Raw genomic sequence first — 24,688 nt, forward strand, 5'->3', positions numbered from 1 at the left:
AGGGTCAAAACCATCACACTTCCTCCACAGCACCACCATCCACATTTTCTCAGGCCCGTTGCCACGACCCTCCAATCCTCCTGGAACAAATCAGCCGGGCTCACCCCTAAACCTAACATCTGCAGCAGGGATTCTTCTGGCACAGCCCAGAGATGGTCCAAATCCCTGCTGCCCCAGGAAGGTTCTCTAGGGGGCTCGGCAAAGTCAACCATCCACGTTAGGGGAACTGAGGACCTTAGGGAGCCTCTATCCAAGCTGCTTGCTGTTCTTACCATGCGTACTGAGTCATCTCCCCCGGTCCTACGATTACACACACCTGGACCACAGGTAACAGGCAAACAGTATCAAGCCTTCTAAGTTCTCTTTAAAGTTCTTCTCTGGCAAGATGCACCCTGGGAACCCCCCCCCCCCGCCAACAAGCTGCGGTGAGAGGTCTGCGCCCATCCCCTCCCCTCCCCGCCTCAGAGCCCCCCCTCTCACAGAGGCTCCCCGACCCCGCAGGGCCTGGCAGCAGCGGTACTCACGTCTCGAAAGCGGTTCCAGTACTTGTCCCGGTCGTACTGGGAGACGGTGCTCAACCACTGGTCATTGTCTAGGAAATTGCCGTTGTTGGGGCCCGCGCCTCCGGCGAGCGCGTCCAGGTGCCGGCTCTCGACCTGGAGGAAGCACCACGCCGCGGCCGCCGCCGCCAGCACCGCGATCGCCGGCATCTGCGGGCAGGGGGCACGCAGGGGCGTGAGCCGGAGGGCAGGGCCAGGCGAGCCCCTCGCGGTGCACCGAGGTCTCGGCGCCTCGGCGACCCGCCCTGGCTGTAGGGACTGGGGAATCTCACGGCGGAAAAAGGGTCATCCCTCGCACACCTGGGGCGTCTGTCGCGAATCGAGAGAGCCGGAGAGCCCTCTCACGAATGGGGGGGGGGGGGGCTTAGTTACAAATCAAGAGGCTGCGTCACAAATTAGGGGCTGCTACCAAACTACAGAGAATATCTGTCGCCTATTCTTCGGGTGCCCCACGGACCGCTACTCTCGAATCGGCTTCTTCAGCACCCCTCCCCAAAAACGCGGATTCCTGGATCGGCAAGCCGCACTCCCACAGACGGTGCCCAGAGCTCCGGAGTAGGGAGGGGGAGAACAGGGATCCGAGCAGCAGCCCAGGCTATGGCCAAACGGGGCACGGGGTGGAGGGAGGAGGTACCCGCAGCTGGGGGGGGGGGCGCGTAATCCCTCGTCCGCCCTGTAGCCTCGGCAAGAAGGTAAGAAGGTCCCGCGGAGATACCCCCAGGCCCTGCCCCTGCCAGCCTCCCGGTGGTCGCGGGGAGATCCCAACTACGCCAAGTTGGGGCGCGGGGTTCCGCGGGGCACGTACCGTGGGGGCCGGCCCGGGTCCCCGCGTCCGAGTTGCTGGAGCTCGTGTGGCGCGGTCGCGGAGGAGGCTGATCCGCCGACTCGCTCTCCTACGCTCCTGCCACCCGCCGCCGCGCGTCCGGCCGCTTTGTGAGCCCGCAGCGCTCTGGCTCCGCTCGCTCTCTAGCTCGCTCGGGCGCGGCGACCACGGGCGGAGGAGCCCGAGCGCTCGAGCCGAGGCCTCTGGCGACCCCTGGCGGCCGCGCGCTGCCGTGCCTCCCGCCCGCCAGCCCCGCCGCCCCTGGCCCGGCAGCCAGCCGGGGAAGTGCTTATCCACCGCTCAACGCGGGGCCGAAATAAGCTTTCAGGCTCAAGCCGGTGAAAGCTACTGAGGGCACTGAGGACACATGGCCAAGAAAGCAACGTAGAGGCATTCTCAAAAGGAGGGTCGCCGGGCCACCTAGGTCAGAATCACCTTGGTCTGGGGAGGAAAGGGCTTCTTAAAAATGCGGATTCCTGGCCGGTGCTCCAGACTTGCTGAATCAGCGTTCCTTGAGAGGGCCTCTGGGAGGTGAGTGAATTTGGGCACTGCCCGTTCTCGTTACTGGTCCTGTGCCCACCGGTGTCTCTGCACGCCCATGCCCCATACCATGCCCACTGCTGTCAAGCCCTTAAAACAGTCTGTCTGCCTCCATTTCTAAAATTTCTACATCCCTGGATCCCCACATTAGACCTAAGCATATCCTTTGGTGTTCTGCAGCCGAAGCCCAGGTCTGCTTCTGTTCCCATTGCTTGAGAGCTGGCCCCCGCACCAACCTGTTGGGTTTTCCCCCAGGGGAGGAAGGAGAGGAGGAAAACTAAACCAGACTTCAGGAACAGGACACAGACCGGGAAGGCCGGCCTTAACCTGCCCCCAGCCCCCCAATCTCGTTTCCAAATCCTCAGCGGCGACTGGTCAAAAAGGGCTGGAAAGTTAGTAATGCAGTCCTCTGTCTGCATACAGGTGACACTCACCTGCTGCCTTTCTCTTGTACAACCACACCCCACTCCCCAGACACCTGAGCGCTCTTTGAAAACAAGTCTGATACACTCACCCCTCTTCCTTCAACACACACACTTAAAACCCTTCATGGCGCTCTCCTGATGAAAACCAAACAATGGGTGAAGCCTCCTGACTCTGCACATCTGTCCCCTGACCACCGATCTGGCCACCTCTGGTGCCACACCTTCCTCCTCCCCTGAGTTCTCAGTGGGGATAGGATTCCAGCGCTGGGTGCTCATTTCTGCCTGGGCCATTGTCCACACCCACCCCCAACTTGGGCCTTATTAATTCACCCCTGCAGCTTATACATCCTGACCTCTTCAGAGTCACTCTTGCTAAGCCTGTGGACCAGGCCAAGACCCTAGAGAGGCTCTCGTTGAGAACACAACAACTCCAGCTTAAGCTTACTGCACTTGGAATCGCTTATTCCAAGCGAGGCAGCTATGTGAGGACGGAGGCCATGTTTGGCTTGTTCATCTCTGCTCCCACTGCCTAGAGCCATGCTCCTGACACATAGTGAGAGCTCAGAAAACATTTGATGAATGAATGAATGAATGAATGAATGGCATCCAGCCAGGGACTGGAACCACACTCAGCCAATATTTCTCAACCGCTGTCATGCGGTCACCGCAGATAATTTACTTGTGTGTAGTTTGATGTGTAGAAGTTGGATTATGATTGTTCCTAAAAAGTAGCAGATGCTTATCCCAACATTATTCTGGCTGATTTACATTCCTAGAAGCATTCTTGAAAGGGAGAGAAAGGAGTGGAGTCACAGCTATATATTGGGGACTGTGTGTCATCCACAGTTGATTTTATCATGGAAATACTTCCGGTGTTTCAGGATCATGTCCTGGGTGTATCAGAGTGGGAGAGAGGTTTACAAATGATGGAGAGACCATTTCTTACTTCCATACAAACCCAACCAAGCAGACACTTCCCCATTTCTCTGCCCAATTTGACAGCAAAACTTCTCCAAAGAGTTGTCCCCAAATGTCATTTCTGCCTCCTCAGCTCCAGTTCTTTCTTCCACCCACTCTATGTGCTTTTCATCCTCACTGACTAAGTGAAGTGACTTGTCACCATCAGCAACCTCCTCCAAGTCGTCAAAATGAGTGGGAGACCTCAGTCCTACTGTTCTTGGCCTCTGAGAGGTTCCTTTAGGCTTTCGTGGCACCATGCCTGCTGACTTTCTTGCTCCCCACCAGTCATTCCCACCAGTCATTTTCAGGGCTCAGTCCTGGGCCCTCTGCTCTGTCTAGATCCTTTCCCGGGGTGTTCTTATCCAGTCCTGTGCTGATATTCTGCATTTGCATTTCTAGCCCAGAAGTGTCTGATGACTTCCAGCTGTACGTCCAACGCCCTACTTGACATCTCCTCCACATGCCCCGTCGGTATGACAGACTTTTCCAGGTCAAAACAGGAGTCTAGATTTCCCTCTGTGAACCCATGCTCTGACTGATCCCTACCACAATAAATGTATCCCTGTGCACATGGCTGCCAGGGTCGGAAACCTAGGAGGCATCTTCAGTCCCTCCGTTCCCCTCGCCCCTCACCTCCTGTCTATCAGCAACCTTACCACTTCCACTGCCCGGCACCCTGCCCAGTCCACCTCCACTGGCACCATGGGTCCACACAGCCACTACTTCTCACCTGGAAGGCGGCAGTGGCTTCTTGGGTGGTTGCCTTGATTCTTTCCTTTCCCCTCCAATCCATTATCCATTCAGGATAATCACTTTCAAACAGAAATCACTCCCTTGAAAAGAACCGTTCAATGGCTCACCATGACACTAAAACAAAAATCCAAACTCCTTCCCATGACTGATAAAACCCTGTACCATCTGGCCCCCTCTTCCTCCCTCTCATTCCCTGGATTCTAGCCACACTTGTTGTCATGGTTTTGCACACGTGCCAAGCATGTTCTCACCTCAGGTACTTGGCACTGGCCAGGTCCTTCACTTGGAATGCACGCTTCCCACGTTTCCCAGGTCAGCTCTTTCTTAGCTGTCAGATCTCAGCTCCGTGTCACCCCCTCTAAAACAGGGCCTTCCCAGCCCAGCCACGTCAATGCTCTCTATCCTTGTACCTGGTTGTCCCGTAAGAGTATGTAGTTCCTTTGTCTCTGTCTTTCCCAGTCCAAATATTAATTCCAGAAGGACATGAATAGCGTCCTTTTACTCCTGTATCCCCAGGCTTATCTCAGAGCCTGACACTCAATGGGCACTCCGTAAATATTTATCCAGTGACTGAATGAATGAATGAATGAATGCATGAAGCAAATTCCAAAACCCTTAATGCATTTCTAAGTTTGAAAACTCTGTCTAGAGATGTTTCCTTTGGTAGCCCTTAAATCCCTTGTTCTGCAGATCCAAGCTCTGCTTTTCCAGCAGGGCCTGTCCCCAGTTTAATCGGAGGGCATCTGCTCTTGGCCAGTCTCCAACTTCACAACTGGAACCTTCCCTGTAACCACCCACCGGGGTGGGAAGGGCAGCCAGAGCACCATGGTCAGGTGTGGGGGTGCTGGATCTGGCCTGAGCCGAGAAAGGACGTAACCTTGGAACAGGGGCAAGGAGGCTGGAAGCTGGAGGCCTGCCACCAGTGCAGCCAGCACTTGAGGGCAGAAATGTCAGATTTATTCGGCTGCGGGAAGTACCCGGGACCAAAATCAATACTGGGCCTTGGGGCTGTATTTCTGCTTTTCATTGGCTTGCGCACAACTATAATAACTCCTTGTTTTAACATAGTTCTTATTTCCAAAGTGCCCCACATGTTTTATTTTCAGTTTAATGAATCCTCAGACACATGCTACTGGGTAGTCTGAAGCAGACATAACTATCACCATTTTATGCTGAGGATAGGGGAGCAGTGAAAGGCTAGATGAATTGCTGAAGGTCGCAGAAAGAGAGGAAGGTGCATCTGGTAGTAGGAAGTTCGAAGTGTAGCCCCCACTCCGTGAGGCTATGCTGGCTATGATGAGAACCACCCATTGGGCTCCATGGAATGAAAGAGGTGCCTGCCATACTCACCCTGTCATCAACCCAGATTTATTTTTAGCTGCAGACTCCTACCTACCTCCTATATGGCATCCCCATTTGGCCATTTCACTGTCACTTTGAACTCCATGTGTCCAAAACTGAATGCCTGAGCCATGTCTCCTAACTAAACCTGCTCCCAGCCCATGTCCCCACCTCAGGAAAACCACCACCACCCCAAATGCCAGTCTCATTCCAACCTCCTCCACAGCCCCCACTTTCAGTGATATACCAACCCATCAAGTCTACCTCTGCAGAATTTCCAGTTAGACCCGCTGTACCCACTACTACACCTCTAGAGTCCAGTCCCCACCCACCCTGCATCCAAACTGCATGGAGCCCCTTCCAAGGGTCTCTTTCTCTCTACTAGAGATGTGTGATTCACTCTCCATACAGGCACCAAAGTCATCCTGTATCTGTACAAACATGACCTCTTCTCTCTCCTTACTGACCTATCCGTGCTCCCAGGATGACAATCAGGCACCCAACCATGACTCCCTATCCACCCAGCTGAGCTTGGATTCTGCCAGCCCTTCAGTCCTACACAACCCTCTCCTCCTCCCCCGCTGATCACCTATCTCCTGCCCCCTCCACTTCAGGGCTAATCTGGGGAGGGCTCCCTATAGCCTAGATGCTCTCCTCCCTCCCTGCCCTTCTCCTGGCCAGCCCCTGCTCACCATTCAGACTGCAGCTTCATGCCAAATCCTCAGAAAAGGCTCTCCTGACCCCAGCATCCTCCCTGCACCCATCATAGCTGTACAATGTCAATCTCCCACCAGACATTCAAAGCACAGGGGTCTGGGCATGCCTGTCTCATTTGCTATTAAACCCACAGTGCTTAAAAAAGCATCTGGTGGTACCTGGGTGGCTCAGTCGGCCTCCAACTCTTGATTTTGGCTGAGGTCATGATCTCACGCGTTCATGAGTTCAAGCCCTGCATCAGGCTCTGCACTGACAATGTGGAAACTGCTTGGGATTCTCTTTCTCTCCCTCCCCACCTCCTCTAAATAAACTTTAAAAACAAGCATCTGGTACCTAGTAGGTACACAGTAAATACTGAGTGAATGAGTGAATGCTTGTGACTCAATGTATTTATTTCCTTCCCTTCTCAAAAGCAAAGTAGCTCCCAGGTTTTTGTCAATACCTTAACCCTAAAACAGTCCATGGATGGAAGGTGGGAACAATGAGGGATGAGATGACCACTCTATTCCCAGGCTGTTCTGGTGTTTTGAAGGTGAATCTATCCTGGCCCCAAGAAGAGGAAAAATGAAATAGGTGCATTTTTGGCACCACTGAAAAGAGCTCACCCAGCAGGACCTGTAACTTTTACGAAGATGTCGATTTCACCTATTGATTATATGTATTCAGCAGAGCCAGGCTCACTCCATCTCTCTGCAACCCCCATGGCCATTTCCACCGCATACACATACCTTCTTGCTTTCTCCCCACCACCCCCTGTCATGCAGAGCCATGGGGTATGGGCAATCCAGCTTGGGAGAAATTGATTTTAAGCAAATGAATACCTCACAAATAAATGAAAACAACCATCAAGAAAGCTTAGTAGCCAAGCAGCTACCCAAGGACAAAGCAGAGGAGGCCAAAGTCCTGACCACAGAGAAGAAAACCAGGAGAGTGACAATACTAGGAACATTTGCTGATATGCATTGGACATGTCACAGATCCTGCAGTCCTGTGTGCTATATAATATAATGTTCACAACAACCCCCTAAGAAATAGGCACCAAGATAAGCCCCATTGCACATATAGAGACAATGAGTCCCAGGGTCATGTTACCACTCATCCAGGATCCCTCAGTGAGTAAATGGTAGAGCCAGGATCTGAACCAGGTACTATCTGATGTCAAAGGTCCCCCACAACCCACCACAGCACTCAACCCCATGGCTGCCATCTCCCTCCCTGCCCTCTGTGTTTCCCTCACCTCCCACACTAAAGCTCACACTGGTAAAAAGTCATCTTTTGATGTAAATGGACTGTTCCTGATTCATTTATACACAATATCGGTTGTTCTCATGAAGTTTAGCGCCTATTCCCGTGAAATGTATCTAGTCATCAAGATATTAAAATGGGAAATCATGCCAATTATTTAAGATTGTGACTGTCTGTGTTTCAAAACGCACTGATAACTATGACTCCTTGAACACAGGACCAAAGGATTGAACATGAGTTGGGAGCCATGCTGAGGACGTAACCTCGTCAGCTTAGAGTGTAAAATAGTATTTGGGTGCTAGGGACCACATGTTTGGTCCTCATCCAGGAACACTAAGGCCCTCTCTATGTCAAGTAGTGATGGCTGCTTACAGGACACCTGGTCAAACAAAGTGATGTGCTGTCTTGACCCACCTCCTTGGTCCTGTGGGTAAAAAAATCTAACAAGGTGCCCAAGGACTATGGGAGAGAGACTTCCAGGGACTGATGTATCTGTGGAAAGTCACTAGGGATGGGAGGGCAACCTCTGAATCTTCATTTCAACATCCACCAATCATTGTGCCACACTAGATGATGCCGGGGACACAACAGGTGAATGGGACAAAAACAGTCCCTATCTTCATGGAGCTTATTCTAATAGGAAAGACCTCTGTCCTGGTTTGCAGCACTGGAGAGAAGCTTGCTTGGCCCAGCTGGAAAGAATTCATCTCTGTTTGATTCCTCCATGTTCATGCAGGTCTCCAAAAATCTCTGACATCCTTCTGCCTGGAACATTCTCCCAATTCTTCAGTAGCTAACACAGTCTCTGGAGTTTGTGAGACACTGTCAGCTGTCAGATGCAACCCATTTCAGAGAAGTTAAAAAGCATGCATCTTAAATTCATAAGACAGTGTATGGCACAAGAACAGACACTCAGATCAATGGAATAGAATGGAGAACCCAGAAATGGACCCACAAATGTATGGGCAACTAATCTTTGACAAAGCAGGAAAGAATAGCCAATGGAATAAAGACAGTCTCTTCAGCAAGTGGTGCTGGGAAAACTGGACAGTGACATGCAGAATAATGAACCTGGACCACTTTCTTACACCATACACAAAAATAAACTCAAAGTGGATGAAAGACCTCAACTTAAGACAGGAAGCCATCAAAATCCTCAAGGAGAAAGCAGGCAAAAACCTCTTTGATCTTGCCCGCAGCAATTGCTTACTCAACACGTCTCCGGAGGCAAGGGAAACAAAAGCAAAAATGAACTACTGGGACCTCATCAAAATAAAAAGCTTCTGCACAGTGAAGGAAACAATCACCACAACTAAAAGGCAACTGACAGAATGGGAGAAGATATTTGCAAATGACATTTCAGATAAAGGGTTATTATCCAAAATCTATAAAGAACTTCTCAAACTCAACACCCAAAAAACAAATAATCCAGTGAAGAAATGGGCAAAAGATATGAATAGACACTTCTCCAAAGAAGACATCCAGATGGCCAACCGACACATGAATAAATGCTCAACATCACTCATCATCAGGGAAATACAAATCAAAACCACAATGAGATACCACCTTACACCTGTCAGAATGGCTAACATTAACAATTCAGGCAACAAACAGATGTTGGTGAGGATACGGAGAAAGAGGATCTCTTTTGCATTGTTGGTGGGAATGCAAACTGGTGCAGCCACTCTGGAAAACAGTATGGAGGTTCCTCAAAAAAACTCTAAATAGAACTACCCTGCGACCCAGCAATTGCACTACTAGGCATTTATCCAAGGGATACAGGTGTGCTGTTTCGAAGGGGCACATGCACCCCCATGTTGATAGCAGCACTATCAGCAATAGCCCAAGTATGGAAAGAGACCAAATGCCCATCAACGGATGAATGGATAAAGAAGATGTGGTATATATATATACAATGGAGTATTACTCAGCAATCAAAAAGAATGAAATCTTGCCGTTTGCAACTACGTGGATGGAACTGGAGGGTATTATGCTAAGTGAAATTAGTCAGAGAAAGACAAAAATCATATGACTTCACTCATATGAGGACTTTAAGAGACAAAACAGATGAACATAAGGGAAGGGAAACAAAAATAATATAAAAACAGGGAGGGGGACAAAACAAAAGAGACTCATAAATATGGAGAACAAACTGAGGGTTGCTGCAGGGGTTGTAGGAGGGGGGATGGGCTAAATGGGTAAGGGCCATTAAGGAATCTACTCCTGAAATCATTGCTTCACTATATACTAATTTGGATGTAAATTTTAAAAAATAAAAAATAAAGTTAAATTTAAAAAAAAATTCATAAAGACAGTGTAGTGCATACTTCACAGGGTTATCAAGAGGATTAAACAAGTTTCTATTGGTAATGTACTTAGCACAGTGTCTTACACATAATAAATGTTGTCTAAGTGCTTGTTTGTCAAAAGTTCCTCACTCAACACTATAAACTGAATACAACAGTCCTCCCACTTCATGGTTCAAGGACACCAAGGTCTGGAGAGGTTAAATGACTTGCTCAGGATTATAAGGGATCTGACCCCAGGCTTTGTGGCTTCTAAATCCATTTCTACACTGTGAGGCATAGCACCTCACTCCATTGCCCATACACTATGCTCTGAGATGGGAAATATGGAGCTACCTCATCTCTGTCAACCAAACAGCAAGCCTTTAGAGTCTTGAAGACAATTGTCTTTTCCCCTCCCAGAAAAGCCATCTAAGCTTCTTTTTGTCTCATTAACTTTGTGTTCATTTAAAGACAAGAAAAGCACCCCTGTGTTGGCATCGGCCTCTACACGCAGACAAAAGATTCACAATAGGCTGGCAGGAGCCTCCTTCCCTCTCTGGGTCATCACCAGAATTCTGCCATTAGAATTGTTTTAGTTTGGGGATCATGCAAGTTCACAGCTTAGGGAGATGGAGGTCAGGGTGTGCCATGTCAAAAGAGAGCTTGGCTATACCTCCAGCAAGCCACACTGCTGAAAGAGGCCTCAACTCAGCAAGGATCTAGAGACTGAGCACAAAAATGGAGTTCCTCAGGCACCTGGGTGGCTCAGCCGGTTAAGCATCTGACTTTGGCTCAGGTCATGATCTCGCGATTTGTGGGTTCGAGCCCCGCGCCCAGCTCTGTGCTGACAGCTCGGAGCCTGGAGCCTGCTTTGGATTCTGTGTCTCATTCTCTCTCTGCCCCTCCCCCACTTGTGCTCTGTCTCTCTCTATCAAAAATAAATAAACATAAAAAAAAGTTTTAAAAAAAATGGAGTTCCTCATGGAGGAAGCTCTCCAAGAAGCTTTCAAGCCAACATGGAGATGAGACAGCAAATCTGAAGCTGGAGAAGTCACACAGAGCCAAGTGGGCCTTAGAAACACAGTAAAAAAACCAGACTCGTCTCCTGAGCCCCCAGAGGAGCCTGAACTAACTTGAAAGGATTTCTAAGACCAATGAGCAACTAGCTTGAACTAAAACCAAACTTCCTATAAATGTTTCCTACACAAATTCCCCAAATGGAATACAGAAGGATTGGCAAAGTCCTACACACTAAACTGAACCAGCATAAGCCCCCGGGAATAGACAATGCTAGGAAAGCATCACCTCAAGGCAACACAGTTCCAGAAGGCATTAATGGATCAGTGAGAAGACAAAAACCTCCATCACTGTGCTAACCACACAGAGCCGTGAGGCTCTGGCAAACCTTGGTTCAAACACCAGCTCAGCCTCCTTCTAACTGTGGACTCTCAGACTAGTTGATTAATCCCTCTGGACCCATTTGTTTGCCTGTAAAATGAAGAAAATAATGGTGTGCCTTCTTTATAGGGCTGTGAGGAGGATTAAGAGGGATGTAAAACTTGCCTAGTGTCTACACATGGGAAACACTATAAATATGATACGGCAGTGTCACTGCTGTTCCTATAAGATGCTTTACAACTTACCGTGTGATTTCTTATTAAAGTCTCACATATGAGGCTTAGACGAGCAGGTGAGTTCACCCCTTTATAGACTGAGGAACACAGACCCCAAGTAGAGATTTTAAATCACTTACACACTTCTCTCCACTAGATTTTTCTAAAGTTAAAATGTTGGGAAGAATTTGCCCGGCTACACACATATTCACATATAATTTGCAGATGCCTACAACTTTGAAAGACATCCTCAGGTAATTTGCAACTTAAATTTGTATCATTTCACTGAAGGCATGAAGTAAACAGGGAGTTATCAAGCCAAGGAGAACTGTAGGGGGGAAACAGCAGGGGTCCCCAGAAGCTGTCCTAAGATCTTTGGTGGGAGAACACCAAATTTACAAAGTTAGCATGTACCCAACAAAGGCATATTACGCAGGTCATTAAAATGATGGCCATAAAACCCATGAAACAATATGGAAAAATATAGGGTAAAAAAAAAAATCAAATTGTAGAAATGGATGGCCAGAAGGATTTCAGCAGGAAGGAAGGGGGGAAAAAAAAGTAAACTAGCAGTGGCTATGTTAAGGCAGAACTGTGGGCAATGTTCTTTTCCTTCTTCCAAAGATATCTCAGTGTGGAAGTGTAACATAAACAGTATATCCTATATTAGGATCATATACCCTAGAGTTAGAGAGACCTGGGTTTGGATCTCAGCTCTGTCATTTAATGCCTCTGTGATTTCCACAAGTTTTTTATTCTCTATATGCTTCCATTTCTTTATTTGTAGTATGTAGGCAATGATAGGACATACCTATCAGGATTTTAGGAAGATAGCATATGCACATATCATTTGAACCATATATGCTCAATTAATTTTAAATGAGTATTCATAAGAAGAAGGAGAACCTCACTCCCCACTCCTCTTTATCCATAGGGATCCTAGCTGTTCCTAGGACTCTCTTTCTCCTCTCCTAAAATGATGGAGGAGGACTATAGAACCTCTACCCCAGCATTGGACTCGGAGGAAGCATGAGGTACCCTTGATACTAACAATTAAAGTTTCCATATACTTTGAATCCATTACAAAGAGAATTCAAACAAATCAGTAAAGGAAAGAAGAAATCAATGAGAAATTGGCAAAGGCTTTGAACAGGCAATTCAAAGACATACAAATGGCCAAATTATATATGAATCAACTGCCTAGTAACCAAAATAAAGCACATCAAAATAATACATCACCTATCAAATTTGCAAAGACTGTTTTATTCATTTTTCTCTATTTGTCAGATATGGGGAAAAGTCTCCTTCCTATTCTCTCTGTGGGCTCATAAAGTAGCACAATGCTCCTGGAGGCCAAGTTCATATTTATATTAAAAGCCACAAAAGGTTTGTAACCTTTGACTTCACAATTCCACCCATAAGAATTTAACCTATTCAGATAATTAAGAATATGTGCAAAGAGGGGCACCCGGCTGGCTCTGTTGGTGGAGCATGTGACTCTTGATCTCAGAGTTGTGAGTTCGAGCCTCACACTGGGTGTAGAGATTACTTAAAAATAAAATCTTTAATAAAAAAAAGAATGTATGCAAGTATTTGTCAACAACGATGTTTGTGGAATTACTTATAATAGTGAAAATGTGGAAACAATCTAAATGTCTAGAAACGGAGAACTAGTTAAATAAACTACATTTATATAGAAGAATATGTGGCCACTAAGTTATGTTATTTGGGAGTATCTCACAGCTGGGAACATATAGCATTAATTGAATAAAAATAATCAATCAGTATTATCTGAGGTTGGTTCCACAGAAGCAGAGCCTGAGGCAAGGATTCCTGAGAAAGTGATTTATTGATAGAGTGCTGTAGGGAGAAGAGTAACAGAATAGGAGCGTGCAGGCAAAGAAAGCCAAGCACGACTGTGGTCCCCACTGGAGAATAGCTTCAGCCTGGACCCATGGAGAGCTCTGGGACAGAGTAATACCCCCAGGTTGGTTCCCCATGAGAGACTGGTCTTTCATTTCCCTGTGGCATTGACTGCTGCCTACCAGAAGTGTGAGTTATGAGGGTATACAATCTCTGCCAAGGGTAAGTCTCCTAAGAAGAAGCACCACTGACATCCACTTGCTCCTCATGTTAAAGTCACCCCATCCACCCACAACTTCTCCAGGATTCTGATAGGTTATACTTCCTGAGAAATCACACAAGAGGTGGGTAACTTAGTTGATGCTGTACTTGGTCTTGAAGTTATAACTGATGCTTGTCCTTCCCCTCCCCTTGGCTAGTCCATCTGCTAGCCTGGGTAACTTGCCTGGTGGGGCAACCCAGACCCTTATCCATGAAGAATCTGAGCCCCAGATCACCATGCCTTTAACAGACTGTAACTGCTATCCTTGCCCATTTATAGCTATAAGTAGTCATGGAAGTGCCAAAGGATCTCAGGGAATCAACTCAGTATATTTCTCTTACCACCACCACATACCAAAGTCCTACCTTCTCATGACGGTGAGGGTCAATTATTCCATTTTGTGCTTGGTCTTCTGTTGTCAAATGGGAAGTCCAAAGTGACAAGGCAGCAGCCATAGTTTAAGTTTAGTGGAACACCTCCTGTGTACCCTAGTGGAAGCAACTCCCATCTAGGATATAGGATCTCTAGCTGCAAACAGGAAGTGTGCAAAGACTCCAGATGGGTCATGAAAATGATGATGAACATCGATGCTCCTTCTTACCATCCTTGAGTCTCACCAATGTATCCTGTCTTCTGGGGACATAGCACTATAGAATGGCATTTGGTTTAGGGCGCCTGGGTGACTCAAGTTGGTTAGGTGACTGACTTTGGCTCAGGTCATGATCTCACTGCTTGTGAATTCGAGCCCCATGTCAGGCTCTGGGGCTCTGTGCTGACAGCTCGGAGCCTGGAGCCTGCTTCGGATTCTGTCTCTCTCTCTCTCTGCCCCTCCCCTCCTCAGGCTTGCTCTCTCTCTCTCAAATAAAAAAAAAATTTTTTTTAAATAAATAAATTTTTAAAATGGCATTTTTAAATTAATACTTCAGCTATATCTTTAAGAGGTCGTTCCAATCCTTAACCAGACCAGCAGCTTCAGGATGGTGCAGTATAAAAGGGTCAGTGGATCCCACGGTTATGGGCTCACTGCCATACCTCCTTTGCTATAAAATAGTTCCCTGGTCCAAGGCAATGTTATGTGGTATCCCATGTCAGTACATCAAACACTAATTTGATCCTTGCATCTGCTAGTGGTGCTGGCTGAGACAGAGCATGCTGGAAAGGCAAATCCGAACCCAGAGTATCTGTCAGTCCTGGTCAGAATGAAATGTTTCCCATTCCAAGTTGGAAGAGATCTGAAATACAAAGGTTCAGCAATGGTTTCTGTTTCTAGTAGGTCAACATTCAGCAGTGACTGAGTTGATTTACTAGTAGGTAAATTTCTCTTAGGGAAAGGGAAGCCATGTTGGTGAAACTATCAATAGTCTTCATTTCTGCTCCAAGGTCACTCAATTCATCAACCTGAGTGCAAGAAATATAGATGTATGCACATGCATGCATTAGTACATGCACCCATGTTTCCTAGCCCTAGCTTCTGAGAGATTCTAAAATAACCAAGTAGCAGTGAGCATACCTAGTGCCCAGGTCTTGGTTTCAAAATACTATTTTCTAATAAAAGAAACCAGGGCTCCTTGAGAAGTGGATGATCGCTGGGCTAGAGCAGGGAAACAGAAGATAAGCTTGGCACATTTTGTACTGCCAGAAAGTAGGAAAGTGCTCACAAAGATGTGGCCTTGTCAAAAGAACAGGATCAAACCTGAAGGAGGTCCTCATGGCCAAAGCTGGAAAATTTTTGGAAACAAAATAAATAATTACTGTATTGGATTTAAACCATAAAATAACATAGATGTCCGTGAGTCTATACTGATATAATGAATGAATGAATGAGTGGGTGGATAAATAAATAAATAGTGAGAATGGGCATTTCTTCCTTATAGTTGAATTCCAATTAATAAATGCAGAATGAAAGAGCAAATAGAAAATCACTATTAGTCAAACACACAGTAATCATTGTTATAGACAAGGTCTACTGATGGGTGGTAAAATTAGTCGGTGGAAATTTGAAGACAAACAGGACATGATTAGTCTCCAACTACCTGCCTCAAGATATTTATTACAAAAGGAAGATACCAACTTTATAAGGGAGGACTGTAGCAGAAACCACTTTAACCAAGTTGTGGAAGTCAACATCACCAGTGCTGAAACAATCTATTAACATCATGACCTCTTGATATGATGGAAAATAAGGACAACTCATTCCTTTGGCGTTCTTGCCAAAAAAAAAAAAAAAAAAAAAAAAAAAGCTTAACCTCATTCCAAACATAAGACTGAAGGATATGCTACAAAATAATTGATAAGTATTCTTCAGAAGTCCAAGATGATGAAAAATAAGAAAAACTGAAGAACTGTTCACAATTATGCAAGACTAAAGATAAATTACAACCAAATGTGGGATTCTGGAGTGGAAAAGGGACAATGGGGGAATACTGACGAAATTTAGATAAAGTGTATAGTTGATTCATTGTATTGTGCCAGTGTTAGTTTCCTGGTCTTCTACTATGTTCCTTAATGATGTCATCATTAAGGTAAGCTAAGTAACAGATATAAAGAAAGATTTCTGTACTATTTTTGCAACTGTCCTACAAGCCTAAAATGAGTTCAAAATGAAAAGTTAAAAAATAAACATCCAAAAAATAAAGTGCACTTCACATTGTATAAATCAAGGCAGGGGGAAAGGAAGTATAGACCCAGATAATGCAAACTCTTCCATGTTACCTAAGTCTAAGCAAAATAAGCAACTCAGGTGGAAAAATAAAAAATCATGTCCCCTCCTTAAACCTAACAGAAACAGTATTTAGAGTTTCCACATGCTGTGTTCTTCCATTAACATGGATAATTGGAAATTGACTGCCTTTAGAAATGATGCCCAGTTCCTCTCTCTGAGTACAACACAAGATAAATTCCCAGGGCAATGGCCTATGTTATTGAGTCCCACAGTAATTAAGTTAATGTATCCTATCTTGTGTGTAGAGGTGTAATTCAGGTGGTACAAATCCTTTATTGAACTCAAATTCAATAGTCATGTACAATTCCACTATTTGTGGTGTTCACAAAGGCTGTAGGAAAACTATAAAAGGTGATACATTATAATCATATTCATATGAAGGTTGGGTGTTTCACCTGACACAAGCCATTCATGGGTTACCCTTTCATTTGTACAGAAGAAATGTTCAAGTGAGTAAACAGCAGCATATAATAAATGGAGCAGAAGCCTGTGGCTTTTGCCTGCCCAGGATTCTTTTCTCTTTCTTCTATAAATACGCCTTCATTTTCCTTGAGAAAACACCTCCTCCCTTCTCTCAGCCCACATGATTCAGAACAGCAGGTGCCACAGCCTAGCTCCTGAGATGGCCACATGACCCCAGCCTGCCCAAACAGCATATAATTCCCCTGGTCACACTTCAAGAAGGTTCTGGAAGGGCAAATGACCCCAGCCTGGCCAGTGAGGCTCCATTCTAGGGCTTTTGTTGTAACTATTGAGAAACAGAAGGGCTCATCTTTTCATAGATGATATTAAAGATGATAGGAGGTAAACCCAGAGTCAGGGGTACCCATCTTCCTGTTATCTTGGAAGAAATGCTGAACAAGGCCAACAGGGGTAAGAACAGAGCTAAGAGAGACTGAGCAACCAGGTATATTTGTCAACACCTTCTTTCTTTCTCTTTCTTTCCTTCTTTCTTTCTTTCTTTCTCTTCCTTTCCTTCCTTCCTTCCCTTTCTCTTCTTCCTTCCTTCCTTCTTTTCTTTCTTTCCTCCTTTCTTTCCTTCCTTCCTTTCCTTTCTCTTTTTTCTCTTTTCTTTCTTCCTTTCCTTTCTTTCTTCTTTCCTTCCCGTTTGTTTCTCTTCCTTCCTTCCTTCTTTAATTCCTTCCTTCCTTTTTTCCTAAAGCCACTTTAGTTGGGTTTCTAATAGTTACTAATGTAGTAAACATTTTAAAATAGATTTCCAGGCGAAAGAAAAAACACACACACATTTGAAATCTCAGCACCCAGATCTATCTTAAATTCACCCACTGCTATACCATTATAAACAATCCTGTCTTTATAATTCTTCTAATTATCCTCTTTCTTTCCTAGCCATCCCTCTCACCTTGCACCTCAACAACATGTACAAATGTCATCTATTCCCAGAGCCATCACGTGTCCCACCTGGCCCTTCCCCACGTATCACATGTGTGAAACCTTTATACCGGAAACTTTGAATTTTCTCTAAGCTCTAAAATAAATGGAAAGAGGAGTGGGGAGGCTGGGAAAAGCAGGAAAGACTTGCATGGTCATTCTGGGGTTAAACTTGGAGGTTTATTCTAACAGGAGAGGCAGCCAGGTAGCCATGACCTGTATTTTCATGCCAGCCACCAACCAGCTCAGCAACCTTGGGAAAGGCACTTAAAGGCCCAGGCTCCAGCTCTTAGGCCATGTAAGGAAAGGTTATCCTAAAAGAGAAAGGGACTTTCTCTGCCATAGTGTTTTATCAGATCAAGCTACAGTGTTATTATACAGCCTTAACATTTTACCTAACTTCCTCCATTGGCCAACCTCCCACAGGCCAGAGACCATCTGCCTGCAAACAAGGAGTAATAGCAATTAATGACAGCAAACATTTTCTGTGTACCTACTATGTGCCAGTACTAGACATGCTTCTATCTGCATCTCCAGTCCCCACAGCAATGCTTTGAGGTAGGTCATTTTAGTCTCCTTTGTGAAATAAGGAAACAAAGAGGTCAGACTACTTGACTGAGATCCCACAGCTAGGAATGTCAGCACCATTATTCTAGCCCAGATCTGGCTAGCCAAAAAGCCCCTCCCCTTTCCCCTGTGTCACATTCCTCCACAGGAACTCTTGTCCTTTATCACCTTCCAGCTTACCCAGAAGAGCCACAAGCAGAAACACCTGTGTTGAGGTAGTATCACTGGAGATGGGCTGGGAGTGGCCTGTGTGCAACGTGGGAAGGACTGGACAATCATCTCCACACCTTCCAACAAGCAATCCAAATAAAAGACTATATCCCAGGCAGTAATGATAAATAAAAAGTATACATTTCCAACATATGTAAAGGAGGCTCATCATAACACTATTTATAATGAAGGGAAAAATTCCAGAACCATCCACATGGGGAATGGCCGAGCTGAGTGCCACAGACCATAGGAGAGAGACTGTGTAGCCCTAAAGAGTGACACTCACTATTTTGTACATGAAAAAAAGATCAAGCAAAAAAAAAAAAATGTGGGTGCGGGGGGAGCAGAAACCAAAAGAATAATAACAGCTACAACAAAATAACCTTGTTTGATCATTTACTATGTGAATACCACATTACACAAATTATCCCATTGAATTCTCAACTATAATTCTATATAGTAGGTATTATTATTCATACCCATTTTTCAGAGGAGGAAAATCAGACTGATGTTAAGTAAAACACTCAAAGTAATTAAAATAGAACCCATTTTAGAAATAGGGAAATTTGACCTCAGAGCCTTATCTTTCAAGTGTTTATCACTACTATGTGAAAATGCAGATACAAACATGCATTTAAGAACAACTATAGAGGCGCCTGGGTGGCTTGATCGGTTAAGCGTCCGACTTCGGCTCAGGTCATGATCTCACAGTCCGTGAGTTCGAGCCCCGCATCGAGCTCTGTGCTGACAGCCCAGAGCCTGGAGCCTATTTCAGATTCTGTGTCTCCCTCTCTCTCTGCCCCTCCCCTGTTCATGCTCTTTCTCTCTCTGTCTCAAAAATAAATAAACGTTAAAAAAAAATTTTTTTAAAAAGAACAACTATATAGGAATGCCTAGTATGCCATGCCCTTTATAGGGTTCTGCGATTCAGAATTAAAAAAACAAGTATGTTTGTATTTCCCATGGAGCTTATGTTCTGGCGGAAGTAGAAGACAGACAAGTTTGACAGTGGAGATAAAGACTATGAAGAAAACATAGCAAAGTAAAAGAACAGGGAGAGAATGGGAAGGTGCTGGTTTAAATGTTTAAATAGGGTTGCCCAGTAAGTCCTTTTTGAGAAGGTGACATGTGGGCAGAGTAAGAAAAGGTGGAATAAGCCACACAGCTGATGTCAAGGAGGGGGTGGAAGCAGGGTTGCTCCAAGGAAAAGACAGATTAAATGCTAAGGCACTGAGGAAGGATGCACCTGTGTGTTCAAAGAACAGCAGGAATGCCAGTGTGACTACAGGAGGAGGTAGGGGAGAGAGAGGAGGTGAGTTCAGAATGACAGGTATGATCCTCAGGACTTTGCAGGCCATTGCAAGGCATTTGGATTTTATGAAATGGGAAAAACTTTGGAAGGGTTTCAAGTGAGGAGTGACATGATCTGATTAGTTTTAGAAGGACTGATCTGGCTGCTGTGGGGAGAACAGACTGGCAAGGTAGGTGAGTACAATCAGTAAGAAGTAGATTAGGATTCTGGATATATTTTGAAGACACGCTTGATGCCATTTCTTCATGGTTTGGACGTTGGATATGGAAACAAAAGAGAAGTCAGGGATGACACCAAAGGAAGCTCTGACAAGGATAAAAAGGGAAGTTACAAAGAATATTTTACGGTAAAGGAAATTTTTCTATAAAATGCTTGAATAATAATGAATTACATGTCACCAAAATTGAAATGATAAAAATAATTGTATATAAATTCAGTAAAATGGTACAGCCATTATGGAAAACAGTATGGCAGATCTCCCCAAAATTAAAAATATAATTATGATATGACCTAGCAAATCCATTTCTGGATACATAAAAAATTGAAAGCAGAGACTGGAACAGATACTTGTACACCCACATTCATAGTGACATTATTCACAAGAATCAAAAGGTAGAAACAACTCAAGTGTCTATTGACGGATGGATAAACAAAATGGTGTATATACATACAGTGGAATATTATTCATCTTAAAAAGGAAGAAAATTCTGATATATGCTACAGCGTGGATGAAACTTGGGGACACTATGTAAAGTGAAATGAGTCAGTCATTAAAAGACAAATACTGTATGATTCCACTTATATGAGATACCTAGAACAGTCAAAACTATAGTGAAGCTGGCATCAACCTTCTAAGTTTCGACAGAAGAATGAACACTACAGGTCACCCCAAGGCTCAACCAGACTGGCCAAGGAACACATAGGGCAAGGCTCAATGGATATGAATGCTTATCATTCAACTATTTGTAGGACAGGTACATCACCAGATATACCTAATTAAATCTCTAACATCAAGAATAAAGGTATTTTTTAGATCCAAAGTATTTTGAGATAGAACAGACCTCCAGGGACCAGACAAAGAAGCACCAAAAGTTATCAAGTAACATCTGCTAACATGACCTCACGGGCCTCTAATCCATGGTGTACACCTTCTCAAGAGACCTCTGCCTCAAGTTTTGCCCTAAAAACCTTCATCTGTAAGCCACCTGGGAGTTAGGGACTTTTGAGCACTAGCTCTTTGTTCTCCGTGGCACCACACCAATAAACCACCCATCTTTCTTCACTGCGAAAGTTCGGTATCATTTTTTGTTGGCTTGCTGCACATCAGGTGAGCAAACTCCCATTTGGTTTGATTACAGTGGAGACAGAAAGTAGAATTATGGTTGTCAGGGGCTGGAGGGAAGGGGAATGGGGAGTTCCTGTATAATGAGTATAGAGTTTCAGTTCCACAAGATGAAAAAAGTTCTGGAGATGGATGGTAATGGTTATTGTGCAACAATAGGAATGTGGTTAATACCAATAAACTATACACTTAAAAATGGTTATGTGCTAAATATTATGTTACATGCATTTTATCACAACAGGAAACATTTTTAAGTCACCACCAAACAACCCCCCGACACACACACACACACACACACACACACACACACACACAAAGAAAGGACCAGAGAAATTATGAGTCTCCTGAGGCAGAGTCATTGTTCTGTGGCAGAGGGGGGAGTCTTCTCATACTTATCGTAAACAGTCCCAGAAATATTCAGCATATTTAAATGGGGAGAGGCTAAAACAGAGCTTAGAAGCCTGGACTATTTAGGCATCTCAAAGAGAAACTGTAACAGAGGGCTAATATATGGTGTGTTATTCAAGCATCTATTAGAAGAACAAATGATGGATTCTGTTCCAATTTAATGGAGCAGAGATCATCAAATACACATTGCAAGCTATAAAACATCCCTTCTCCTTACAAACTCCCCAGGGGAGGTTGCAAAATAGATGGGAGTTAATATCTGAAGATTAAATACACGATAGCAGATTTTTTTATGTTTGACCTACTTTTTGAGAAATGAACAAAGAATTTTTTACTCATCCCCTTTAATAAACAGCCTAATAGGTTAGCATTAAACTCACTACACTGAGGATGGCAGTGAGGGGAGACATAAATGTGTGGGTACCCATTTGTTACAAGGACCAGATGGAATACGTGGCCTCCAAAAAGGACAAACACTCCAAATCAGGATAGCAGGACCTCAGCAAGGACCTTAGAACATTCTGCAGTTCTCCCTTCATGCTTACAGGAGAAAAAACGGTGTCCCATTTTATCATCACCCAACTGAAGAAGACAACTCATAAAGTAAGCCAGAGGGCCCCGTTTAGACATCCTGGTTCCGGTGGGCCTAAAAGGGGCACATAAAGACAAATTTAAGACTCAAAATATCTGAAGTCTGTGAGGTCTCTTGAGGGCATCTCATCCGTCTACAGATCGGAAACTGGTCCCAAAGATGACTGACCCAAGGTCAAACAGCCAACAGGTAGGAAAAAGCCAGTCCCTTTAACTATCTGTATGACCATGAGCAAAGGAAAGGGAATCTCAATGTTTGGAATCAAAATGAGTAAGAGACTAGAGGTCTCCTGAGGCACAAGGACACTGAGGGCTTCAGAATCTCAGTGTTCTTATGTGTAAAATGGGAATGACAGTTACTTCACAAAGTTTTTTTAAAGAAAATAAGACATGTACATTTATCTAGGTATGTTAAAGGATTGCTGATTACACTGTATTGTGGTCGCCCAAATGAGAAACCTTTGCTGGTTCCCAGTTGTCTACAGGACAGATCATCATCAAGATCTCATCTTAAATTATCACTACTTACCTAACCTTCCTTGTCCATTCTCTTCAAGTTGTATCAGCCCCTAGGCAACTCCACACATATTCCTGTTTCATTTTCTTAATGGTACACATCCCTGATGTTCTTATTTATTCACCTGCCCTGCTCACCGCTGTACGTTAAGTACCTGAAACTATACCTGTTATATAAATGTTGTCCTCTATGGCTGTTGACTGAATTGGCTTGAAATTAAAGACCTTCTACAAGACCCTCTTGAGAATGAAATGATTCCCAAAGGACATGGTGACACCCCCCCCCCATCAGAATAGCTTGAATGCAGTCCTGCTAATGGATAGGAAGCTGGAGCAAGAGACCTCTTAAGGTTTCTTCTACTTTTTAGAATTGTTTAACCTCTATGTCCATTTGCCACCAGAAAATCTGTCATTTGCAAGAAGAAACAATGAGTTAGCAGCACCTTCCACTTCCCCGTGAAGCCTTAAACCCATGCAAAATTGTACAATCTGGTCACGCAGTTGAAACTCAACTCTTGGAAGGGAAGGAGGGAGAGAGCTTTTTATACTCAAGATCTAAGACTAAAATATGTAAAGAAAAATAACAACGCTGGCAGTAAGTATTGGCAGCTTCTCTGACAGCAAAATTCAATTTTAAAATAAATCAGGCAATTCTTCAAACTAGAGCTAGACTTCAGGAAATTAGGGTTTGTGTTCAAGTGGGCACATTACAATTTCATAAAAACTGTCTGAGCTATTTCTCTGCTGAGGACTTTGGAAGATGATGATATGCTTAATGTTTCTCATTATGTTGCTGGGCAAATCAAGGACCATGGAATAACTGGAGAAGCAGGGACTGAAAGTGTTTAGAAAGAAATAAATCAGAGGCTATCCTATCAGAATGGTGTCCTAGGGAGTGCCTGTGTGGCTCAGTTGGTTAAGCATCCAACTTCAGCTCAGGTCATGATTTCACAGTTCATGAGTTTGAGCCCTGCATTGGGCTCACTGTGCACAGTGTGGAGGCTGCTTGGGATTCTCTCTCTCTCTCCTCCTCTCTCTGCCCATCCCCCACTCTCTCTCTCTCTCTCTCTCTCTCTCTCAAAAATGAATAAACATTTATTTAAAAAAAGAAACAGAGAGAGAGAAAGAGAAAGAAAGAAAGAAAGAAAGAAAGAGGCAGAAAGAAAGAAAGAAAGAAAGAAAGAAAGAAAGAAAATAAGGAAAGGGAAAGAAAAGAAAAGAAAAGAAAAGAAAAGAAAAGAAAAGAAAAGAAAAGAAAAAAGAAAAGAAAAGAAAGGTGTGGCCAGGCCTTCACACCTTGTGTCTACCTTACTCCTACTTCTCTACTCTCCACTCTTTCAGGCAAATTCAACCAAAAGGGAGAGGAGATCCTAAGTCCATCCATAACAAGAGTGGTTCTGTTTTCAAATAGATGCTGTCAAAGGGAGAAAAGTCCCTGCTGTGTGACAAACATCATAAGGGGTGAAAGCAGCAGGGAGCCCTTTCTCTGAAACTGAAGTGTCACTGTGTCTTCCAAGCCAAGATTAGTCTGAGTCAAAAAAAAAAAAAAAAGTTGGTTAACAGGAGAATTTTGGTTTCATCTCCCAGCAAGGAAACTCCATTAGTTTAAGTTCAGAAACGCTTTGCCTTTTTGCCCAGCGTAAAGAATATCAGATCATGTGACGTGGAAAAGTAACTGGAAGGAAGCCCACAGTGAACCCTCTCCCATTCCACACAAAGGGAAACAGGCTCCAAAACACTAAATGCCGTACTCAAGGGGATTCACCATAGCCAAGACAAGACCCCAGAACTTTAACCCAAGTAGGCTGACCAACCATCTGGATTTTCCCAGAACCATACTTATTTTGATATTATAAGGCCCTCATTGTGAATTGCACCTGCTAATCAGGCCTGCAAGGAGTTGGTTGCTCTGTCCAAATAGTAAGTAAAAAACTGAACAAACTGAAAAATCACCAACTCTTCTTAGATCCATCAGAGCAGTGAAAACACAGAGCAAACCACTGTCCCCAAAATTGGAGAGAGAGATCGCCAGGCAGATAGAGAAAATCACAGCTTACTGAAGTAGAAGTCTACAAGCAGAGAGCTCTACAGGAACCAGTGCGGGGTGAGGAAACCCTCAACCATATACAATGCATTACTGAAGGTTCACCTCGGACAGATCTGACAATTAAAGACTCCAGGGAGCCCCAGTCATAGGAAGCCTTTACACACTTATGTGTGTGTGTGTGTTTTATTTCC

General features: G+C 44.6%; 1 protein-coding gene across 1 annotated transcript in view; it reads right to left on the reverse strand.

Annotated features, from left to right (window-relative positions):
- The window catches only part of SPOCK1 (SPARC (osteonectin), cwcv and kazal like domains proteoglycan 1), a 514,360-nt gene extending 513,650 nt beyond the window's left edge, over positions 1-710 (reverse strand). Inside the window, exon 1 of the mRNA XM_047085004.1 lies at positions 525-710. Within this exon, the coding sequence (XP_046940960.1) occupies positions 525-710 (186 nt within the window). The remainder of the gene's footprint in view (positions 1-524) is intronic.
- Between the last annotated feature and the right edge of the window lie 23,978 nt (positions 711-24,688).

This window comes from Lynx rufus, unplaced genomic scaffold (genome assembly GCF_022079265.1).
Source record: "Lynx rufus isolate CCGP_SWC_20201006 ecotype Redwood Valley unplaced genomic scaffold, mLynRuf1.p SCAF_1, whole genome shotgun sequence".
Classification (NCBI taxonomy): Eukaryota; Metazoa; Chordata; class Mammalia; order Carnivora; family Felidae; genus Lynx; species Lynx rufus.